The sequence below is a fragment of the Cynocephalus volans genome, chromosome 3, assembly GCF_027409185.1.
Source record: "Cynocephalus volans isolate mCynVol1 chromosome 3, mCynVol1.pri, whole genome shotgun sequence".
NCBI lineage: Eukaryota > Metazoa > Chordata > Mammalia > Dermoptera > Cynocephalidae > Cynocephalus > Cynocephalus volans.
Window position 1 is genome coordinate 34,280,645 of NC_084462.1, and position 23,650 is coordinate 34,304,294.

At 40.1% G+C, this 23,650-nt stretch overlaps 1 protein-coding gene across 1 annotated transcript in view; it reads right to left on the reverse strand.

The window, feature by feature from the left end:
* Positions 1 to 712: 712 nt before the first annotated feature.
* The window catches only part of ZNF713 (zinc finger protein 713), a 45,363-nt gene continuing 22,425 nt past the window's right edge, over positions 713 to 23,650 (reverse strand). The window contains exons 3-5 of the mRNA XM_063089993.1: positions 11,883 to 12,009; positions 11,452 to 11,544; positions 713 to 2,300 (exon numbers count right to left, since the gene is read on the reverse strand). Coding sequence (XP_062946063.1) covers positions 1,246 to 2,300; positions 11,452 to 11,544; positions 11,883 to 12,009 — 1,275 coding nt within the window. The 3' untranslated portion in view covers positions 713 to 1,245. The remainder of the gene's footprint in view (positions 2,301 to 11,451; positions 11,545 to 11,882; positions 12,010 to 23,650) is intronic.

Here is a 23,650-nt window from a genome sequence, read left to right on the forward strand (position 1 = left end):
GCATGACACCATGACTCACCCTCTGGTACAGTCCCACACTCTTGCACCTCCCACAGAGATAGAGGCTGGCACGGGTATTCTTAGCCCTGGTCATTACCAAGAAAACTCTGATTTCAACTTACAGCAGAAATGACAATTTTAACTCAAAAATCTGTTTTCCATAGGGAAATTTAAAACAAAATAGAAGGATAGAAGAGCAGACTTCTCTAAATCAGTTTTTCGAAGTTCATCAGAATGACCCTCAGTCTCCTCCAAGGCTCTTCTCAAAGTGATCGTAGGATTCATTTGATGAAAATAATGCAAGGATTGCTAAAAGAATAACAACATGATATTACTGTATCCTATCACATTATTTCTCAAATGATGGTACATAAGATTTTAGGTGATATACCAATGAATATTTTTAATTTCAAAAGTTATATACTTATTTTGAAGGAAAGTAGAGCAAATGTAATGGCATATAAAACTAAATTATGAGTTTTAGATGCTAAATAATATTTCCTAGGAGAAAGCTAAAAATTCTGAGTCCTTTTAAAAAATATTAAGTTGACTATCAGTAGTTGTGTACAGTATGTGATGGTCAAATCAGGGTAGTTTATTCATCATTACAATATATAATCATTCTTTGTGTGCGTTAACCAATTTCTCATTTATATGTATGCTCATTTATGCTCTAAAAAAGAAAAATAAAAAAATTAAGTAAACACTACATATAGTTAAAAACTGTAAAGGAAGCAGACAAATAAATGAACTTTAAAAAATATTGCTGTTCTTCAGGCTGGCCAGTTAGCTCGGTTGGTTAGAGCATGGTGTTGTAACACCAAGGTCAAGGGTTTGGATCCCTGTCCCAGCCAGCCATACACACACACAAAAATGTTCTTTTATGTTTATTTCAAGTTTATGTGACTGCTTACACTACAGCATTGCCTTCTGATTGATCGATGTTTATATGATTTAAAAGCTTTATACCATAAAACTTATAGGTGAATAATTATAGCTTATCACCTATAGGATTTCTGGTCATTTCTTTAAAAATTTTAAAAAGTTTTATATCAGATTTGGAACATGACTACTAATACTATCCTCTTTATAAAATAAATTATTTTCACTACTTATAGCCTCTCCTGGGAATGTAATACGCAGCTAGCTTAAGGTTATTTGGTTTCTATAAGTTAAAAATTTATGAATGGTTTGAAATTGAATGGGATGAAAAGGTCTGACCAAAAATTTCCTACATTTATATATTCATATGATTTCCCCACCTTGAATTATGTGCTTCTGAGTAAGTGAAGGACAGTGGCTTAAGGTTTTTTCACATTTATATTCACATAACTTCTCCCGAGTATGGATTTTCCTGTGTTGATTAAGGTGTGCGCTCTGGCTAAAAGCTTTCCCACATTCATTACATTTATAGGGTTTCTCTCCTGTATGAGTTCTTTCATGTTGGTTAAGATGTGTCCTCTGGCTGAAGGATTTGCCACAAAAACTGCATTCATAAGGTTTCTCTCCAGTATGAAGTCTGTGATGCTCAGTCAGGGATGTGATGCGGCTAAAGGCTTTACCACATTGACTGCATTTATAGGGCTTCTCTCCAGTATGAATTCTAAGATGTTGAGTAAAGGATGAATGTTGACGGAAGGCTTTCCCACATTCATTGCATATGAAAGGCTTTTCTCCTGTGTGAATTCTCTGATGTTGAATAAGATGTATCCTCTGGCTGAATCTTTTCCCACATTCATCACATTTATAGGGCTTCTCTCCTGTAAGGACTATCTGAGATTGGGTAAGAGATGGGCTGTGTCTGAAGGCCTTCCCACATTCACTGGGTTTTTCTCTAGCATGAATATGATTAGTAAGAAGAACATGTTGATTGAAGATTTTCCCATACTTCTTATATTCATAGGGATTCTCTCTTACATAGTTTCCCTGATAGTAAATCAAGTCTGAATTATGTCTGATGCTATTTCTTTGTATGTCAGAATTAAGGGGTATTTTAATTGAAGGAATTCTCTGATACATAATAAGGTTGGAATTCAGATTACAGTTTTCTGCGAATGTATTACATTCAAGACTTCTCTCCTGTGTGATCTTTTTTTTGGTGAAAGACACTTGTCCCAAATGTCTCTGCTGGTTTTCTTGGTTAAACTCTAACTGGTAATCAAAATCCCAGAGTCCTCTTAAGATGGAGTACCAGAAACTGTCTCCTGTTAGTCTCTCCATTATCATGTCCTGGGTTTGATTTTCATCAGAAATATTCTGGTTTGGAATTGACTTTTTGATCTCATGTCTGTTCTCCCCATCTAAAAGAGATTCAGAACATACAGATACTTTTCAATATTCTCTATGCTTTGAAAGAGAAATTGTTACATAATAAATTACTAAATAAAACTGACAGTAATGGTACAAGGCATATATGGCACTGGGAGTTTTCAGATATGGCCATGTAACAAGGGGAAAGACTATAGAAGGATAGGAAACAGTGAGCAGGGGAAAATTATTAAAACATAATCATAAAAGGAAAAGATCATCCAGGAGTATTCATGGCTGCAAGAAAAGGACAGGAGAACAGGAAATATCGGAGAAAGGTCTGTGTTCAGAGGTAAGAGAGGAAGAAGGCAGGTTTGAGTCTAGACCCTCATAAACCTCAGCTGTGTATTATGTTGTAATGCCAGCTACTTGTTTATTTAAAAAGGATTTCTTCTTATTTTAAATCTTTTGTTTAAAATGATAAAACTAATCCTTGCTTATAGTAACATATTCAAATAATGTAGAAATGCAAAAAGAAAGAACCCCACCTCCTAGAGGTAATCATTGTTAATAGTTTGGAGCCTATCTTGTCAGATTTTCCCTATGTTCACACAAATATGTATGTAAAACCATACTTTGAACAAGCGTGACTTATGGATTATGACAAAAACAAAGTTTCATTTTGGTCTCCCACCACTTCTTTAAGCTTAATTCAGTGGGAGTATTATTCCTCTGCTTCTAGATGAAGATTTGAGCAGGTCCTATAGCTTTCTCCTTAAGTCTTAGGTTACGTATACTCTTACTGTTTACGTTAAGTCACAAGTACAGTATCTACTCAGTAATGAAAATGTTTGTTCATGTATAATAGTGGAAACTCCAAAATTAATTCCTTTCCTTTCCCCTGGGATTGTTACAGAAAGGGTCATTGCAGTGGACTGAATGGCCCCCCAGTGTCATTGAGGCTTGATCCCACTTTACCTATTGGAGGTAGGAAATCCTGTTATGGTAATTGAAAGGTGGGCCCTCAAAGCGGTGATTAGATTGTGAGAATCCTGCCATAGTGAATTGTTTAATGGTGGTCATGGGTGTGGTTCTGAGGGCTTTAAAAGGAGGGTGCAGGAGGAGCTCTCTCTTTCTACTCCACCATTTCCTGTCATGTGAGACCCCTGCATTGCTGTAAAGACACCACCAAAGAAGACCCACCAGATGTGTTCCTTGGACTTTGGACTTCCCAGCCTCTGAAATTGTGAACAATAAATTTTGTTTCCTTATAAATCACCCAGTTCCAGGTATTTCTGTTACAAGCAACAGAAATTGACTAATATGGTCATGTTCCCCTTCTTCCTCCCTGCTTGCCCCTTCCTCCACTCCACTCTATCCCTGCCTGTCTCTTCCACGCCTGTCCTCTATCGCTTCTTTCCCCACTTAACTACCTCCCTGCTCACTTCTTCCCTCACTTACTCACTGTTATTTAGTTCCTGTCTAATAAGAGTTGAGGGATAGAAGCTCTGTGGAGGGAGGAGAGATTAAGAGAGAGGCCAGTTTTTGAGTGGCTGGGTGGCTTCACATTCTCAACTTGGCAGATGGTTAAAATTAACTCACTTTTGGAACTTTTATGACTCTTGGGAGGTTCTTGTCAAGATCCCAAACCATGCTGCCTGATCCATGAGAAATACTCATGACACCTCATCCCAACAAACTTGGGTAGTGCAGGACCATCCTAACTCAACAGCTTCTACTGGCTCACCTACCAAAGCCATTTGTTTGTTAGTCAGCTGTTGGGCCTTGGACTTTCTGGTAAAAGTCTATTTTAGCTTTCTTAGGTGTGAGTCACGAACTAGTCCTGGTCTTCCAACCACAGGCAACATTGTTATATCAAAGCTGTTTGAGGGATCTAGATTCCAGATTGAGACAATGATTACCAAGGCTTCAAGGCAGCTTTGAAGAACAAATTTTATGGATGTATCGAAGTGTTTTTAATCAATTCACATTTAGGTTGTTGCTTCTTGTTATCACTAACAACATAGCAAGAATAGTTAGTTAGCTGAACATAAATTAGAAATTTTAAAAAGAAAAAAAAAGTCCAAGTCAGGAAATTCTAAAAAGTGGATCAATATGCTTAAAGATGTACAAAAAGATACAGAACTGACTCTGGTCTAAAATTAAATTATATGTGGACAAATTAAATAATACTGATTAAAATTAAGCTATATGTGATTGAGAAGATTCATTTTAAACAAATTTATTATTTCAACCAAATCAACTGGACCACTTTAGTTTCAGCCAAAATGCTTTTGTCTTTCCATGGACTTTTGCTCCAGAATGTCTGGAATGACTGGCTGGAACTGTTTTTTACATTCTCTTAGCACCAAAATCTAGCCTGCTAACCTGGCTCCTGGAACCACAGGCCACTTTTGCTGATTTCCTTCCTTCCACATCTAGCCTCTATGAGGGAAACGGGAAAATGCCTGCTGCTGGTTGGCAGACTTGCCATCCACCAATACCAGGAGGATTGACTGTGGACTGTATAGCCCTGACCCCTCACTATGGAGAGACTCTAGGCATTCACAAAGCCATTCCAGTGGTACACCAGGGATGGGATCTAGATTTCAGATTGAGGCAATGATTACCTTGGGCTTCAAGGAAGTTTTGAAGAACAAACTCTAATCTTTTTGCCCCAGGTTGTCAACTAACCTAAGCCCCTTATGTTAGCAGATGTGACTGTCAACTGCCCTCAAAAGACGGTGGGCACTGATGAGGATGAACTCCCTCACCAGGCCATGTATGTGAGAGCACGTAGAGGTGCTGTTCACTCATCAACTCTTCGTTTTCTTCCTGGTTTGATGCCACCTGGCTAGAGACCCAATCATTCACTGAAAGCCCTTCCTTGTACTTGTGCCTAAGTCTCCTACCAGATCTTATGCTGCCTACTCCCACCCCACAGTTGTCTGGATAATGACACAGTGCTATTTGGGAAGAAAATGTTTTCAGACATGGAAGCCGAAGAGCTTCACCTGCCCACACTGTGAGAATGACATGCAATCTAACTTGTGCCCAAGGACCAGGTTGGTGGGTATAATACCTCTGCCACTGCTACAGACTAAGGTCCTCAAGCTTATGGCAGGGGTTCGCCAGGCTTCCGTTATTCTTGAAGGGGCCTGAGGGGTCTTGATAAAGAAAAATTGGGCATTTGCATAGACTATTGTAGTCTCAGTGTGGTTACTATCTTTGCCCATTACCTGTCCCCACTGGCTCCATAATCCTTGGATCAACTTTAGGGGGTATGGATCTTTAATAAAATTAGATTTCTAGGGCACTTATGGCTCCTTTGTATCTAAGAATGGATGATTTTTGACAGACCCTTGGTCAGTATGAGCATACTGTAATGAGCATACCACTGGGCAACTTGAACAATATCTTGCAGGGCCTTCTGCACCAAGGTGTGCCTCCCCAAGGAGACATCCTGCTCAGCCTCACCCAGTGCCTTTTAAACCTAATTGTTCAGGAAGTAGGATGGAAGGAAACAAGAGAGGGAGGGAGGGAGGGAGAAAGAGAACTAGGGAAAAAGGGAGGCAGGAAAACAAATGTCTTGAAAAAATATCTATCCTTTCTACTTGCAAAGCATTATGATATTTTTAGATCTCTTATTAATTTAAAAAGTATGCTTAACACCAAGGTCAAGGATTTGGATCCCCATATCAGCCAGCCACAAGAAAAAAAAAAAAAAAAAAAAAAGCCATGATTTCTAGTAGGTTGTGTTATTAATTCAGTAGGTACACACTAAAAAACTGAAACAGAGTAAGCTAAAAAACAATAGAAAATATCAGTTCAACAGACACAGTAATAAGGATAAATATTGTTTGGCAAAATTTTTGTTTCAATTTTACAGATTGTATAAATCATGAGGTTTGCAATCAAAATGCATTTCTTATTGGGAATGGTTGGTCAACAATAATTCAAAACTACTGCTTTAGCAGGGGTTGGCAAGCTTTTTCTGTAAAGGGCCATATAGTATATATTTTAGGTTTTGTGGGCCATATCGTCTCTTGTAATTACTCAGTTCTGCTGTTGTAGTGTGAAAGCAGCCATAGACAATATGTAAAGAATCTTTGAGTGTGGCTGTATTCCCATAAAACTTTATCTACAAAAACATGAGACTCTAGACTATGTTTTGTTTATTGAAAGAATCTACAATGCCAAATGAATTACCTGGAAAGGAAGCCCCTTTAGTCTAAGACATCTTTGTGTTGACTGGTGGTTCATCTTCTGGCAGCAGTGCATGAGAGTGCTTTCTTCCCCATGGATTTATCAAAAGTGAGTGTTGTCAAACTTGGGCTTTTGCTAATTTGATAGTAGAGAAAAGGGAGTTTGTAGTTTTAACTTGGCATTTCTCTTATCATGAGTGAGACAGAATGTTTTTTCATTTGTTAAAAAGTATTTGGATTCCTTTATCTAAGAACCATTCATATTTGTGTATTTTTAAATTATTGAGTTAGAGGAGTATTCATACATATTAAGGGGAGATTAGCCTTTCTGACATAATTTGCAAGTGTTTTCCTCCGTTGCTATTTATCTTTCTACTTTATTATTTTACACCATGCAGAATTTTTGGATTTTGCGTGTTCAATGTATGAATCTTTTCTTTTATGGCTCTAGATTTTGAATCACAAAGATTGTGTAAAAGATTTCCGCCATGTTTTTCTTCTAGATCTCTTATAGTTACATGTTTTACATTTAAGAATCTCTGCTGCCTTTGGAGTTTATCTTGGTTTAAGGGGTGAGCTATGGATCCAATTTTGTCTCTTTCTAGATGGCTACCCATCTTTTCTAAATACCAGTTGTCCAACACCATTTATTAAACCATCCACTTTTCCCATCCTAATTTGAAATATTGCCATTATTTGAAATAGTGCCTTATTTCTTAACAACCACAGATGTTTGGGTTTATTTTTGTATTTTCTATTCTGTTCAGTTGGTCTGATTTGTTTTAATTGATGAAATTTTACTGTATATTTTAAATATCTAGTAGGAATAATCTCCCTTATTGTTTTTCCTTTTCAGAGTTTTCCTGATTATTTTAGTGTTTTGGATTTTCCATATGAACTTTAGAAGGTGATTATCTAGATCCCTCCAAAATCTTCTAGGCACTTTTTATGGGATTGCATTTATATATACAAGATGGGACACTGCCATCTTGCACATCCATTTATTCAAGCATTTTAAGATTTTTCCTCATGCAGGTGTTGCACATTTCTTGTTGAAGTTTATTGCTAGGTATCTTATCTTTTCAGTTACTACTAAATGAGTCCTTCTCTTTCATCTTGCTTTCTAACTGGTAGTTGTTTGTGCCTTTTCCTTACTGCACTTCAGCAGTCTCCTCACATGGCTGTTCAATTGTTCTCTGAACCTTGCCTGATGTACTTAAGAAACTTCCAACTCAGTGTTGCACTCCTTGCCCCATGAGTGGCCTCATGCCCTTATTCACCTTTTTCCTACTTTCTGAACTAATCTAGAGCTCCATTTCTTTGACATTTCTGTTTTCTAGTTTTTAGTCCTTTTCATGCTTCATTTTATTTCTTTTCACTTCCTGGACTATGTCAAATCACTTGAATTAACTAATTTATTATTAACTAATAACTTAATTAGTTTACTAATTTATTAATTAACTTATTAATTTTCTATTTCAGTTTTCCTCCTTTAGTTCCTTCCACCACCCTAACAGGCCCTCCCCCTAGTCTCTATAAACCCTTTCCAGTGCTAAATATAACATGAGAAATAGCGTACCCATGCAAATTAGAAACCACAAGAGTATAGGGCAAGATCTCACTTGGACCTTCAAAGCTGCTTAATAATCCCTTTACTTGTCTTTGGTCAGCTACCATTTGCCTTAGGAAGTTATACCAAATGCTCCACAATCCCCTAACTGCTTTCCTAATTCCTTTACAATCAACAGAGGATCTTGCCTCCTAATTTGCCAAGAAAATGGAAGTCACCATGTGTGAACTCCCCCAAATCTTTCACCCACAAACTTATTTACATACACAGTCACCATATCTCCTTCCCTCCAATCCCACTTCCCTTCTCTTCTAGAACCTTGCTCCATCTCTTGTATCTGTTTTCTGTTGACCCTCTCTATTGACTCCTTCACTTCAGCATAATAAGCAAACTAAAATTGTTCCTGCAAAGAACAATCCTCTTTTAAAAAAAAATCTGATGTATAATTAATTATTTTTTAATTGACATGTATTGATTGTACATATTTATGGGATACAAGGTTATTTCAATATGTGTATACAATGTGTGATGATCAAATCAGGGTAATTAGCATATTTATCATCACAAATATTTATCATTCTTGGTGATGAAAGCATTTGAGCTCCTGTCATCTAGTCATTTGAGAACATACAATAATTATTATTATAGAATGGTCCTCTTTTGACACCACCTTATATTCTAGCTAATATCCACTTTATTGTCTCCCCTTCTCACTCTGGCTTCTTATAAAAGTGCTGTACACTCACTAGTTCTGCTTTTTTTTTAACCTCCTGTTGCCCACTCAATGACGTACAAACTGATTTTTAAAAAAAATTAATGTTATTTTTTTACTTTCTGTGATGTTGCAGAGCAGTTGGGAGGGAGGGAGGGGGGAAAGGGGAAGGAAATGGGATGGAAGGAGTTGAGGAAGGAGGAGGGGCAGGATTGAGGCCTGTGGCACCCCCCTCATTCCCACAGGGGAGACCAGGGGGCTTCCAGTGGTGGCTTGGTCATTGCTGGGTTGAGTGTAGATGTCAGGGGTGTGTGGCAAAAGCCCTTGCCCCCACCACTCCAGCTCAGGAACCTGGGGCCCTTCTTGCTGTGGCTTGGGTGGTTGTCCCTGGGCTGTTTGCACATGTTGGGGGGCATGGCCAAGAACCTCGGCCCCCCACCACCTCTGCTCAGGAGAGCCCAGGGCACTTCCTGCAGCAGCTCAAACTGATTGTTCTAACCATCCCCTCACCCACATCACTTTTCTCATTAATAGAATTACCAACCTCCTTGTTGCTAAATCCACTGGATATTTTCCAGGTCTCGTCTTAGCTAAGAAGAAATTTTTAGATAAATAGGCATCAACAAATGTCAATAACAATGAGGCATGCAGTATCCCAGAGGCATGCCAGCATTAGGTCACACAAGCTAGATCATTCTCAGTCCCCTGACCAACAGAAATGTTTTACCACATCCTCAATAAGAGGAGCCATTGATCGTGTCTCACAGGATAATGAAGAAATGCAAGTAGTCTCCTTAGAGACTGTTAGGCTGCCTATCCCTGAAAAGAGATGTGAAAAAAATCACTTGTTCAAGCTGTTCTGTGAACGAAAAGCCCTGTGCATCCACATATACAGCTGCATAATGAAATCTGGAAGTTTTCTTAAATTATCAATTATTTTTTCTAGTTGGGGGTCTGTGACTAGAGACATAATAGGAGGCAGTGTGTATCCTACAGATGGCAGCATGTGTACCTGTGGGAAAGAATAGCTCTGCTCTCTGCTACAGGTGCCTACCTTGGCAATTCAGCTGAAAGGAGGGTTTTTCAATTTCTTCCTTTAGTTTCCTACTCCCCAGGTTCAGGGGTGTAGAGAGCTGTAGAAATATATTACCCACCACCATCAGGGAAAGTGGCAGGAGTTCTTGACAAAATGTCTTAATTATCAGCCTCTACTCATGGAATCTGAGCACTGTCAGACCAAAATTCTGGTCCAAGGTCTCAGGGAGGCTGAAATAAAAATAAGGTTTGCTACCTAAGATAATGTAGAGCACTAAAAGCAAGAAGGATAGCCAAGTCACAGTCAACTTGAATAGGCTGTAGTTTAAATGACAGAAAACCAAGTCCAAATGATGAAGGTGCCAAAGCAAAGAATCAGTGTGGAAACTAGATAGATGGGGTAGGTTAGCCTGGCTTAATGGACCAGAGTGGAAAATACCTAATTTAGTGTTTGGCATACAGTTAGCAGTCAACTATTTGCTAAAATAACCAGGCAGAACATTGTAGGTGGTATGTCAGCAATGAGAAATTAAGGGTTTTGTTTGTTTGTTTGTTTGTTTTTTGCCAAGAAATCTCATATTTAAGGGGATGCTTTAAAGAAGAGAGTAGAAAACCAACAGATCCAAGTTTTGAAATATTTAATTAAAATGACTACATGGCATTATTAAACAAAAATATAGTCTAAAATCTGGGAAGAGAACATGGCTGATATACTGGGGCTAGAAATGAAGAAATGGGAAAATGACATAGAAGTGCTGCTTAAAAACACTGTACTGCAGAGTAGAACATCAAGTCTATAGGAATACATGCCTTTAAGAGAATAAGGAGGAAGAGAAGGCAGAAAAGGAGCAGGTAGAAATACAGAGAGAGGCTAGAAGAGACAAATATAGTGTGTATCACAAGCCAGGTTGGAAGAAAATTTCAAGAAGGTAAAGTCAACACAATCAAATACAAGATCATAACTGGCTTTTTAGCCACTGGATTTGCCTGGAAGAAAGTTAATGGTAATCCCCAAGCAAACTAAAGTTGTGCTGCAATTTTAGTAGACAGGCAGGACAGGGGTCATATCTCAAAGGTGAGCAAGAGAATCAGAATGAGACTGTGGGTTGTAGACAACAAGTTTAAAGAGTTTGATAATAACAGAAAAAAGAAAAAATGAAAAGTAGGTGAAAATGGCAGAGGATTTTTGATATGGAAAAGAGATTTAAGGAATACTGAGAGAAAATGTTGAATAAAAAGTACAAAGATAATGCTGTGTGGAGATCTACAATATGAAGGTATTTATGGATGTTTAAACTGACACCTTCAAAATAACTTTTGAATTATGTAAAATTTCCTCAATTATTTATTTATTTATTTATTTTTTGGTGGTTTGCTGGTATGGGGATCCGAACACTTGGCCTTGGTGTTATCAGCACCATGCTCTACTCTAACCAACTGAGCTAACTGGCCAGCGCCCAATTTATTTCTTAATAAGTAAGTATATATTATCTGTTCAGTTAGAAAAAAATAAGAGAATCATTTCCACTTTGGAAAAAAATCAAATATAAAATGAATTTTTTCAAAGGCCTCAGTATTTTTTAAATCCCAGAGGAAGATTGTTGGAGCACACTCCACTAAGTATTTCAAAAGTGACTATTTACCCTCACCGAATAGCAAATGTCCAAATGCTTGCTTCTCACCTGGATGAGTGTCTACTGGGCTGTGTCTTTCTATTGTCCACTGCTCCTCTTGCTCCAACTGAGCGATCACCTCTGGCTTATAAAGTTGATGCCCTATTCATGGGGAAAATGTACATCTTAGGAATTTATGCTGGGAAAAAAAATCTCTCTCAGAATCTGTTTCCAACCTTTTTAGTCTTTAAGGTCTCTGCGTTTAGAAAGGGGAGGCTTCAGAGGCAGCAAAATAAAGCTACCCATCTCAAACTCAACAAAGTCAAGACCTTTTATCTGAGGAGAAAGAGCAGGAAACAAAAATCTCTGCCTCCAAAACTGATTAGTATTCTTCTGTCCTGGCCTAAACTATATTCACAAAAGCTTTGGAGGCTTTTACTGTTTCAGGAAATAAACCCATTTGAATGGTTTCCACATTCACAGGGACACACCATCCTTACCCAGTGCAACCAGATTCCTGTAGTTTTCCAGCATTACGTCTCGGTAGAGGTTCTTCTGAGCAGGGTACAGCTGGTCCCACTCCTCCCTGGTGAAATCCACAGCCACATCCTGAAATGTCAGTGATTCCTGAAACATTAAGGACATTCCTGCTCAGCCAGACACTGTTCTTACAGAGGGGCCCTCAGGGGAAGTGCATTTCAGACATGTTAGAATGTCTAGGCTGTTTGTGGAAAGTTTTCAGGACTGAGTAATCCAGGTCAAACTTTTTGAAATAACAATTAGTACCTGTCTTTCTATCATTTTTCAAGACATACAAAAACATGCATGAAATAATCCTTGATTTTAAGCTTTTTTACAAATGTTGCAGGAAAAAAATACTCTCATTTCATCTAAATGATTAAAAAACTATATAGGAAATTCATTTCAGAAATGAAAGAATTCAGGATGTGTTGAAACTGTGAAAGTAGATATCAAGTATGTGGATCTTGTGTAAATCCTTAACAGATTTTTATGCTTTGGGTGGAGAAGAGAGAGGATATTCCAGTAGGTTAAAAATAAAATAGGCCATATGGGCAAACAGGTTGAGAGCAGAGGGCACATGATGTATGTTGGGATCACTAAAAGAAACTGCCTTGTTTCAGGTAGGGATTTCAGATCAAAAAGGGTGACCTCTAAATTTCCCCCATTGTCAGTGTTTCTTAAACAACCCCTTTGCTCTAAAAGACACAGATACCTCCGCCCCCCAATATGCATACATCTTGCTCTTACCTTACTCTCTACCATCCTCCCAAAATACCACCCACTTCATGAGTCCGATAACTCCTCAATTCTTCAGAACGGGTAGAGTGTGGTGTTCCACATAAATTCCTTTCCCCATAAGTTAAGATTCAATATTTAACTATAGTTCTGGGATTTTATTTAAATTAATTTTCATGCTCTGATAATTTATCTTTCTAAACTGACTTAGAATTCAATGACTTAGGCAATTTAGAGATAAGGCACTGAGAGTCTAGAAGAAATTATTTATCTAAGGATATACAGCTAGTAAATGGCAACAGCATTTCTTAGATTTTATTCTAAAGCCTGTGTTCTTTCCATCATACCACAAAGATGTCTTCTCTGCTTCTATGGATATCTTCCCTCTTGTCATCTTTAAAATTTCTGATTTCCATTCAACTTTCCCTATGCTCCTTGAGCGCAGCAGCAGTGGTGCTGTATCAGTAAGGGTGAGAAAAACTGAATCATAGTCTATATTTAAAATCCACATTTGTCGTTCTCTTTGGCTGTTTTAATCAGTACTTTGCCCATAGTTTCTCCTTCTATACTTTTTTTTTTTTTTTTTGTTGTTGTTTTTTTGTCTTCTTGGTGACCTGCACTCAGCCAGTGAGTGCACCTGCCATTCCTATATAGGATCAGAACCCGCGGCGGCAGCGTCGCCGCGTTCCCAGCGCTGCACTCTCCCGAGTGCGTCACGGGCTCGGCCCCTCCTTCTATACTTTCTAATGATGACCTTACACTTGGTTTCCTGTTCTCTTCTTTTTCCTTGCATATCCTTATTTGAATTCTATTTTGGGGTAGGTAATAATATGGTAATAGTAACAAAAAGATATATAAAAGTATACAAAACAAAAAGTCTCTCTCCCAGGCTTCTTCCCTCTCTGTCCAGCTCCTACTTCCCAGTAGATAAGCAATGTTTTTAGTTTCTAGTGTATTTTTCCAGAATTCTTCTTTATGCAAATATGAATATGAATTCTTATTTCCTTTAATTTATTTTTGCCTCAAAGGTAACATTTTATACACTTTTTTTTTTTGGATGGCTGGCCAGCATGGGGATCTGATATACATTGCTTTTTAATTTAACAGTTAATTCTGAAGATCATTCCATCTCAAACCTTTTAAGACATACATAACTTTATTATTGTTTTTAAACTTTAAAATTTTTGACATGATTTCAGACTTAAAGTTGCAAGAATAATAAAAGAAACCCCCCTCCCTCCCTTTTTCTCTCTGTCTCTAATTTTTCTGGACTGTTTAAGAGTAAGTTGCAGACATGGTGCCTCTATCCCAAAATAATTTGGCATTTATTTCTTAAAAATAAGGAATTCTCTTACATCATGATAGTACAATGATCAAAATCAGGAAATTAACACTGATACGGTACTGTTGTTAAACTACATACTTAGAAAGATTTCGTGAATGGTCCCCAAAATGTCATTTTTTATTTACTTATTTGTAGCAGGCCAGTACAGGTAAAAATGTCCTTTATAACAAAAGAAAATCCAAAATCATGCATTGCATTTGGTTGTCTTGTATTTTTAGTCACTTTTAATCTCCAACAGTTCCTGAGCCTTTCTTTGCATTTAAAATCACTGACATTTTGAAAACTACAGGCTAGTCATGTTGCAGAATAAACCTCAATTTGGGTTTGATTGATGTCTCATAACTGTATTCATGCGATGCACTTTTGGCAGGAATAGTACAGAAAGGATGCTGGGTTTTTCTCAATGAATCATGACAGGAGGCACACACTGCTGATTAGTCCCATTACAGGCAATGTTAACTCTGATAATTTAGTTAAGGTAGTATCAACCAGTAATTTCCACAAGAAAAATTACTGTTCTATGCTGTAATTAATACATATCTTGTGGGGAGATGCTTTGAGATCATATAAATATTTTGTTCCTCCTCAAACTTTCATCCACTAGTTTTAGCTAATTCTTGCCTGAACTAATTATAATTATGGTGGTTGCCAAATGGTGTTTTTCTAATTCCATCATTCTTCATACATTTTTAGTTGGCTTTCTACTGTAATGAAGAGGTTTCCCTTCTCATTCACTTATTTATATCAGTGTGGATTTATGGATTCTTATTTTATTCAGTAAGTTGTAATCCTTTATGATCACTATTAATATTTTTTATTGAATCATAATTGATTATACATATTTTTGGGATTCAATGTAGATCAAATCAATATTACTAACATATATATTGTTACAAATTGAACTTATCCTTTATGCCCCTTGTCCAGTCTCTCCCAATCCCCTCTTTTCCTCCCCCCCTCCCAGATTTCTCTCCTTCTGAAAGAGTAATGGTTACTCTGTTGATTTGCCTAGAGGATCTGTCCAATGCTGAGAGGTGTGTTCGGGTTCCCCAATATTATCATAGAGCAGATACCTCTGTCACTCTGGAATGGGGTTTGTGGAGAGAGACATCCTCTTCCTTTCTTTGGTCTCTGCTGGTGACTCTCCTTGTGCCAATGCACTCCAGTGGTTGGTGGACCATCTGCATGGTGGCTGTGATGTCTAGCCACTTTCACAGCACCCATGGTTACTGTGGTGGCTGTGGTGGGCCACCCACATGGAGGTGATGTTTTTGACATGCTCCTTGGCACTGGCATGGTGTGCCTGGTTGTGTGTGGGGGGTCCAGTCTCCAGTCCATGCCCTGGGACCCAGGCGGGCCCTGAGGTGCTGGCAGTCTGCCTGGATGTGGGCAGGGGTTCTGATCCCCAACTCCATTCCCTGGGCCCCCAGGTGGGGCCCTGAGGTGCTGGTGGTGTGTCTGGATGTGAGCAGGGGGTTTGGTCCCCGGCTCCATACCCCGGGCCCCCGGACAGGGCCCCAAGGCACTGGCGGTGTGCCCAGACTGGAACTAATTTTTTGTCCTTTGCTTACTTCTAAAATGAGGGAACTTCCTGTGGGAACCGTACTTGAGCTGTGTTGTTGAGCTAAATTGCTGCTTTGCTGCTGTTTCCCTAGGGGAGATTTTTTGTGCAGCTCAGGGTTTAATGGTTGACCTTATAGGTACTTCCAGCTTTTCAGAGACCCGGTGCACCTAACTGACCTGCGCCTGAGTCTTTTCATCAAACGGCACCCCATGCAATTCTGTATTCCCAACCTGTCTCCTCTGAGTGGTCCTTTGCTGATTGGGGTGCAGATCAGCTGTCCTTTCTGTGCCCCAGCATTCTCCTCATGGGCCTGTCTCAGCCACTCCCATGCTGCAAACCCTTCCCATGGGTCAGGCCATGAGCTGGTCCCTTGCAATGACTCACTGGCCTCTGAGTGGCTCCTTTTTTTCAGTTGTTGTGGCTCCTCACTCCTGCGTTGGTCCACAGGAACCCTGTTAGGGTCTTGCTGGTGTGGGGGTCACCAAGGCCCTCTTCTCCCCTTTAGCCTCCAAGCAACTCCATCCAAAGGTCACAGCTGCAGTTTTTGCCAGCTCCACGTGCTCAGCAGTTCCAGCCTTAAAGTTGCTGTGGCACGAAATGGTCAGAGCAGTTTTTTCTTTCTCTCATCGTGGCTTCTCCTGCCTTCATGCACTCTGTAGGTCTCTCCTCCTCTTCCCCTGAGCTCTAGTGGCCCCAGCTTGGCTGTTGTTGCTTTTTTATATAGTTGTAAATTGGTTGATTTGTGGGAGAGAGTGACACCAGAGACCATCCATTCCGCCATCTTGACCAGAAGCCACAGTAAAATTTATTTCTTATTGAAGGTACAGTAAAATATATTTAAAAGTCACCAGCTAGGATGTGACCATGGGAAAGTGTCTGATCTCTAGGACTTTCTTTCTCTTCCATAGTTTTTCATGATGCTTGTAAATTGGTCTTGCTTGGTCTCATTTTATGACAGATAATAAGACACCCTGGGGGCCATGAGCGTGATCAGCTATGCCAGAACTCCCTAACTGTGCCAGTGGCTACAGCATGTGGGTTACACATGTCAAAAAATTAATTTCCTAAAAATAATATATTAACTGATTTCCTAGTCTTCAGGGCTACTCTTTCTTTTTGGTTTCCCCTTCTCTTACTGTCCCAAGATGACTGCCAACAGTTCCTAAGACTTGCATGTCTCCTCATTCATGATTGGCAAGGAATCAGAATTCAGTATGTAAAGCTGTTTTGCTTTTGGCTTGAGGTCACAGAGTCCAAATACCTTAGGTTCAAAGGATACTTGGGTTAATTCCTTTTCTATTTGGCCTCCTTCTGTGTGGTTATATTAGTTATTTGAAATACAGTTTGGTTCATTTGTTAGTTTATATGAAATTTTAGGCCCTTCCTGCATCTTTTTGATTTTAATTTCTTATTGTATGTGAAATATTAACACAGTTTCAAAACTCAGGACTGTACAAAAAGGTGTATTTAGTGGAGTATCATACTTCCCTACCTCCCTTCCCATTTCCCCCTATCTTTTTCACCCCATTCCCATGCAAGCCCTATAGGTAACCAATCTCATTAGATTCAGGTTAATCCTTCTGTGGTCTTTTTTTTTTGCTTAAATGAGCAGATACATGGATGTGTATATTTTTATTTCCCCTTTTTCTTACACAAAAAGTAGCATACTGTAGATAATATTTTGCACTTTGCTTTTCTCCACTTAACAATTTGTGTTGGGAATCCCTCCACAACAGTTCTTAGATATCTTTATTCTTTTTTAGAGCTGCATGGTAATACATTGTATGAATGTATTACCATTTATTTTTTTTGCTATTATATAGTGAAGGCTATCGTGAATTATCTTGTGTGTATATTTGTACACAGCGCAACTGTGTACAAATCTATCTGTAGAATCAATTCCTTAAAACAATATGTCTGGTGAAACAGTATATGAGTCTATAATTTTGATACAAATTGTGAAGTTGACCTCTATTGGGGTTGTATCAATTTATATTCTGTAACATTCATCTGTGTCTGCACAACGAACTACCCCAAAATTTAGTGGCTCAAAACAACAACATTAACTTTGCTCACAAAATCTGTAATGTGGGCAGGACTCAGTGGGAATAGCTCATCTTTGTTCCTTGTGGTTTCTGATGGGTTGGCTCAACTTTGGGCTGTAGGATTCATTTTTAAGATGTCTTGAAAATTGGTCCTGGCTGTCAGCTCTGAGCTCAGCCAGGGTCTTCAGTTTGTCTTCATATGAACTTCTCCACAGGCTGCTGGGGCTTCCTCATGGCATGGTGGCTGGATCCCAAGAGTAAAGTTCCTAACAAAACCACCTTTTACGATCCACCCTTGGAAGTCATACACTTTCACTTCCACCACAGTCACAAGCCTGCTCATGTCCAAGGGAAGGAACACAGACCTCATTTCTTGATGGGAAGTGTATTTAAATCACATTATAAGAGGAATCTGTGGGATGAGAGAAATTGTGCCATTTTTGGAAAATATAATCTGCCACAGTCTACCCTCTGGCCATGAAAACTCACATCCCTCACACATGCAAAATATATTCTTCTTCCCCAGGACCCCCATGTTTCATTCCATTATATGGCATCAGCTGGAAGTACACGATCTTGTCACCTAAATCAGATCCACATGCAGATGAAGAGTATAGTTCCTCAGGTATGGTTCCTTGAATGCTTTCTATGAACTGAAGAAACTGTTATTCCTCCCTTCACACCCCCAACATAATTGGGCCATTGCCATTAGAGACTTTCCCATCCAAGTAAGCAGCAGTCCATAGCAACCCTAAAATGTAGCTGAGCTGGTCGCATGTTGTCAATTCCTTAATCAGGGCTCAGGACTACTCCCTGGGAGTTGTTCTCTGTGATTCTTGGCATCACCCTCTGGGCTTTTGGTTCTTCCTTCTGAATCATCTTCCCTTTTTCATAAATTACCCTGTGCTTGTAGCTGATACTTTTCTCAGCCTTCTTTCTGTCCATTGAAGTTTGATGGTCCAAAGGCCTTTTTTCATTTTATATTATCTCTGTTCCTTTCAATTTAGTTTGATAAAATTTTTGTTTATCAATTTATAATACAAATACACTATACATATCTTCACCCACGAATGTCTTTGAGATACTCCCTTCTTCCTTTGGGTTCCCTGTGAGACTGCTGTGGCACACCACCTTAAATACTGTTAGAAACTTGTGTTCAACAGAGAGGATAGGTCCTATGAGGCACTGCCTTTGATCTCTCTGAAGTTACAAAGATATAATAGTCCATGCAGGATTTAATCTTTGGTGTGAAGCCCTTACTGAATTTGATTATTGTTTGCTGCTTCAAGAGTTGTGAATGAGAAAGTTTTATTTTCAAACTCAGTAATTCCTGGTTCCTTTGTATATAACAGTTCTTTATTTAGCTTATATTTTTCCTCTTACATTTTACTTTAGGCAGCCATAAGCTGCCAGTTGGCACTTTCAGTCTTCTACCTGAAAAACTTCTTGGCTAGATCATTGGTTCATTAAGTATATTCCCTATTTTCCTTGTTACTGAAGGTGACAATGTTACCTAACATTTCTTCTTCAAGGATCCACTTTCCTCTAGCTTCTAACAACATTTTTCTTACTATCTTTTAAGCCTTGACAAGGCCCTTAAGGCTTCCACTAACTCTCCTGAGGCTGTTAGGATTTTATGATTTCACTAGCAGTCTTTTCCTTTCCATTTTCTGCCAACTGTTCAGTTCCAAAGCCGATGTCATATAGTTTAGGTTTTTGTTTTGGCAGCACTCCACTCCCAGGTACCAAAATCTGTAACATTTATCTATGCTGCAAAACAAACCACCCCAAAACTTGGGGGATTAGAACAGCAATTCCCACTTATTTTGCTCACAAATCTGCAGTTTGGGCAGGACTTCGTGTGGGCAGCTTGCCTCTGATCTGTGTGGCATCAGCTGGGAAGGCTTGACTGGGGATTGGAGGAGTCACTTTCAAGATGGGTCACTCACAGCTGCCAAGTTGGTGCTGGCTTTCAGCTGAGAGCTCAGCTTGGGCTGTGGTTCTTGGTTCCTGTCCATGTGGGCTTCTCTGTGGGCTATTTGAGTTTCTTCATGGCAAAGAAGCTGAGTTTAGAGCAAGCTTCCCAAGAGAATGAGGTAGAAGTCTTACTGCCTTTTATTATCTGCCTTGAAAGTCACATAGCTTCACTTCCACCAGTCACAGGCTTGCCCAGATTCAATGGAGAGAACTTAGATCTCCATGTTTGTGATGGGATAAGTGTCAAAATCACATTGTAAAGAAAGCATTTGGGATGGAAGTTGTTTTTGGCCATTTTTCTGAAAATGCAATCTGCCACACATACTCATGCCGGCAGTGTAAGAGAGTGCCTGTTTCCCACAGCTTTGCCAAGAGAGGTCAAACTGATGGCAAATATCAAGCTTAGTGATAAAATATTAAACTTTCCTTTATATTTAATTTCCCTCTTGTTATGAGTACAAATGGACATTTTTTCTGTGTTTAAGATCCATTTGAATTTTCTTTCCTGTGATTTCTATTTTGCTGTTGGACTCAATCTCTGATTAGAGTTTTTTACATATTAGAAATATTAGCCCACTATAATTTAAGTGGCAAAATGTTTTTCTCAATTTGACATGTCTTTTTGTTTGCTTATTTTTCTTTTTTCATGCAGATTTTTTTTTCGTATTTTTAGGAGTTAAATCCATCAATCTTTTCTTTTATGGCTCCTGGATTCTCAGTTGTAATTAGAAAGTCTTTCTTCAGTAAAGGTTATAAAGGAATTCTCCCATTTTTTTCTTATAAAACTTTTATGGTTTTACTTTTCACACTTTTAAAGTTTGAGGTAGAGCTCCAACTTTATCTTTTTCCAGGTGTCTCCCCAGAAATCTCAATATCAGTTATACAATAAGCCATCTTTTCATATGCTAAATTCCTTATCTGTTCAACAAATATTTATTCAGTGCTTCTTATGTGATGGATTTTAGACGTGACCAGCACCATTGTGCACACAATAAGCACAAAATAGCCACTGGCCTTGTCTTGCACTCCAGCACCAAACCCCTCCCCCTTCCCTTTACGAGAAGCCTTGTGACTTAAAACAGAAACCCTTTTGCTTCTGCAAGGGCGCAGTTCTCCACCCTGGTCACATAGCTTCGGCATTGGCATAATACCCCTCCTTGATTGTATAAGCCAGCCCTTAGTACCCTATATAAGTTCTCTCACCCCCACATCTGGTGCTGTCCTCCATTTTGAGGGCATCCCTGGGCTGCCTTCCACTTTGAGTGCAGCCCAGCAGATTCTTTTCCTTTAGTAAAGCTTGATCAGTACCCAGTGTCTCGGCTCACTTTCTTTCATTTTGATGCCGAAACCTGGGAAGAGTTTTGGCTGACACTGGATGATCCCCACCTGGGTTGACTGGCCCTCGGCTGTGCTTCCCGGACCTGCCAAACCAGGTACCTCCAGGACTCTCTTTTTGCCATTTCAGACCAACGCATGCAACATCGGCCTCAATTCAGGGTGAGTCACTTGGGTCTGTCTTGCTTCTATGAGTTCCCCTGACAACTCTCCTGAAAACTTCCCCTGACATGGTCTCTATGAAGCCCAGGCATATAGCCAAGGGAACTTTTCTCATGCCCCCCAGCTACTGGAGGACACTTCATTAGCTGGTCATGGCTTTTCTCTCAAAAAGAAGGGGAACAACAAAGAGGATGCTCTTTGTTGGCACTCTTCTACAAGGACTGCCTGTTCCCTTTCTCACACTCTAAATGGGATCCTCATAATCCAATCCACCACATTCTATGCCCTTGGGCTATCGCCTGGCCAATTTACCTCTTGGCCTCCAGGGAGACATTAAACCTAGACATCTCATTTTCTACCATACTCTGTGCTCTACGCCTCCAGGCTGTCTCCTGGCCAATCTCTGGGCCTCCAGGGAGACATTAAAACTTGAACACCTTGTTACAATGGATCCCAGTGGCCACAAGATGGCACTCTTGATTTAGATACTCATTGAAATGGCAAAAGCTGGAAAGATTCTTTATGTTCAAGCCTTCTTCTATCTCTGAATGTGTTCTTCTCTCTGTCAAAACTGTCCTGTGTCTCAAATTCTCCTAGCTCATGCCCGACCTCCCTTTCCAGGCTCGGATTAATCTTTTAATCCATCAGACTACTCTGCTCCCCATACGGGCCACCTTGACTACCTCCCTATGCTCCAAATGCTTCACCAGCCCTTCCACCTTTTCCCTCTCTTCACCCTCAGCCATCAACCCCCCCTCCACCCCCAGCCATCCAACCCCCCCTCCTCCCCCTTCATCAGGTAACAACTCTGCCTCAGCTCTGGCTCCTTTATACCCCCTCCATGAAGTGGTAGGGATGAAAGGATTTATGTGGGTACATATCTCCTTTTCTCTTTTGGACCTTTCCCAAATCGAAAAATGACTGGGATCCTTCCAGTCCAACACAGACACATCCGTCCCCCAAGGACAGAGAACAGGTCTGGATGGTGGCCCAATAGCAGGTAGATGAGGTACATGCTCAAAATAATAGGCAGCCTGTGGGAGCCACTGCTGTTCCTTGCATGGACCCAAATTGGGACTACCAGGCTGTCCATGGGGACTGGGATCTCTGGGATAACATGATCACACACTTGATTTATGGTCTCCAAAAGGCTACTCACAAGTTGGTCAATTATGATAAGCTTAGTGAAATCACACAGAGATCCACTGGAAATCCCAACGAGTTCCTAAGCTGCCTCTCTGAGGCTTTATGTAAATACACACATATACATCCAAACTCCCCTCCAGTCATAGTGCTTTCACACTACCTCCTTAATGCAGCTTTCAAGGTTTTTAACAATAGAGAGGAGGAGGAGAAAAGAAAGATCATTACAAAAGAGATGAGGCAAAATACCAACTCCTGGCTAATGCCATCTGTGGTTCACACACTCCAAAGCTGGCTGCCTCTAGGGGCAAGCCACCTGGGAACTGCTTCAAATGCGGTCAACTGGGCCACTTGGCATGGGCCCACTCTAACCCCAGGTTCCTTCCTGGGCCCTGTCCTCACTGCAAACAGCCAAATCACTGGGGGGTTAACTGCCACTTGCACAGGGAGGGAGTGGCCCAGTCCCCAACCCACAGCCTTTGGCTTCATGGCCATCCCTACTGGAGCTTCTTGGCTTTGCCCAGGAGGAGGACTGATGATGACCAGGGCCTGAGGCCCCCACAGAGATCACCACACATGAGCTCAGGGTAACTTGCCTTGTAGCAGATAAGCTGATCTCTGTCATCAATATAGGGACCACTTACTTTACCCTTCCTAAATAAGCAGGACCAACAACCCCATCCTCAATCACAATAGTAGGGGTCATGGGATCAGAATACCGCCCATGGATCACCCAAACCCTTTCCTGCACCCAACATCACACCCAATTCACACACAAATTCTTAATAATGCCTCAATGCCCTGTCCCCTTACTGGGGTGGGACATCCTTTTCAAATTCAAAGCTATTCTTATCCTAAACACTTTAACTCCAGCTATAATACTCCTGTTACAGGCCACCCAGACCTGCCCCCTGAGGCTTTCACCTTCTCCTCCTCCTTGGACAAGGTTAATTCTGTAGTAGCAGACACTTCTTCCTCCATTTCTATGCACCGTTCCCCTGTCCTTGTTAAATTGCAGAACCCCTCTTTGTTCCCTAATGTCCCACAATAGTCCATTGCTAACAAACACCTAATAGGCTTAAACTCATCATACACAAACTCTTTTCTTCTCCTCTCTTATGGCCTACCCATTCACCTTTTAATACACCCATTGTTCCGGTTATAAAGCCTAATGGCTCATACCATTTAGTACAGGATTGATCCTGACATGGGCCATTTCTAACAACTTACTTGGACAGTTTTGCTGCAGGGATTTTGTGATAGCCCCCTCTTCTTCGGCCAGGCCTTTAGCTCAAGACATATCTAACTTCCTCCAACAGTCCTCCTTTGTAGACCCTCCTATGAGGATTCACAGGCCCACACTGTTGCTCTCCTTCGTTTCCTGGCCTCCAGGGGATATCGAGTGTCCCCCAGCAAGGCCAAATTTCTTCTCCAGTCACC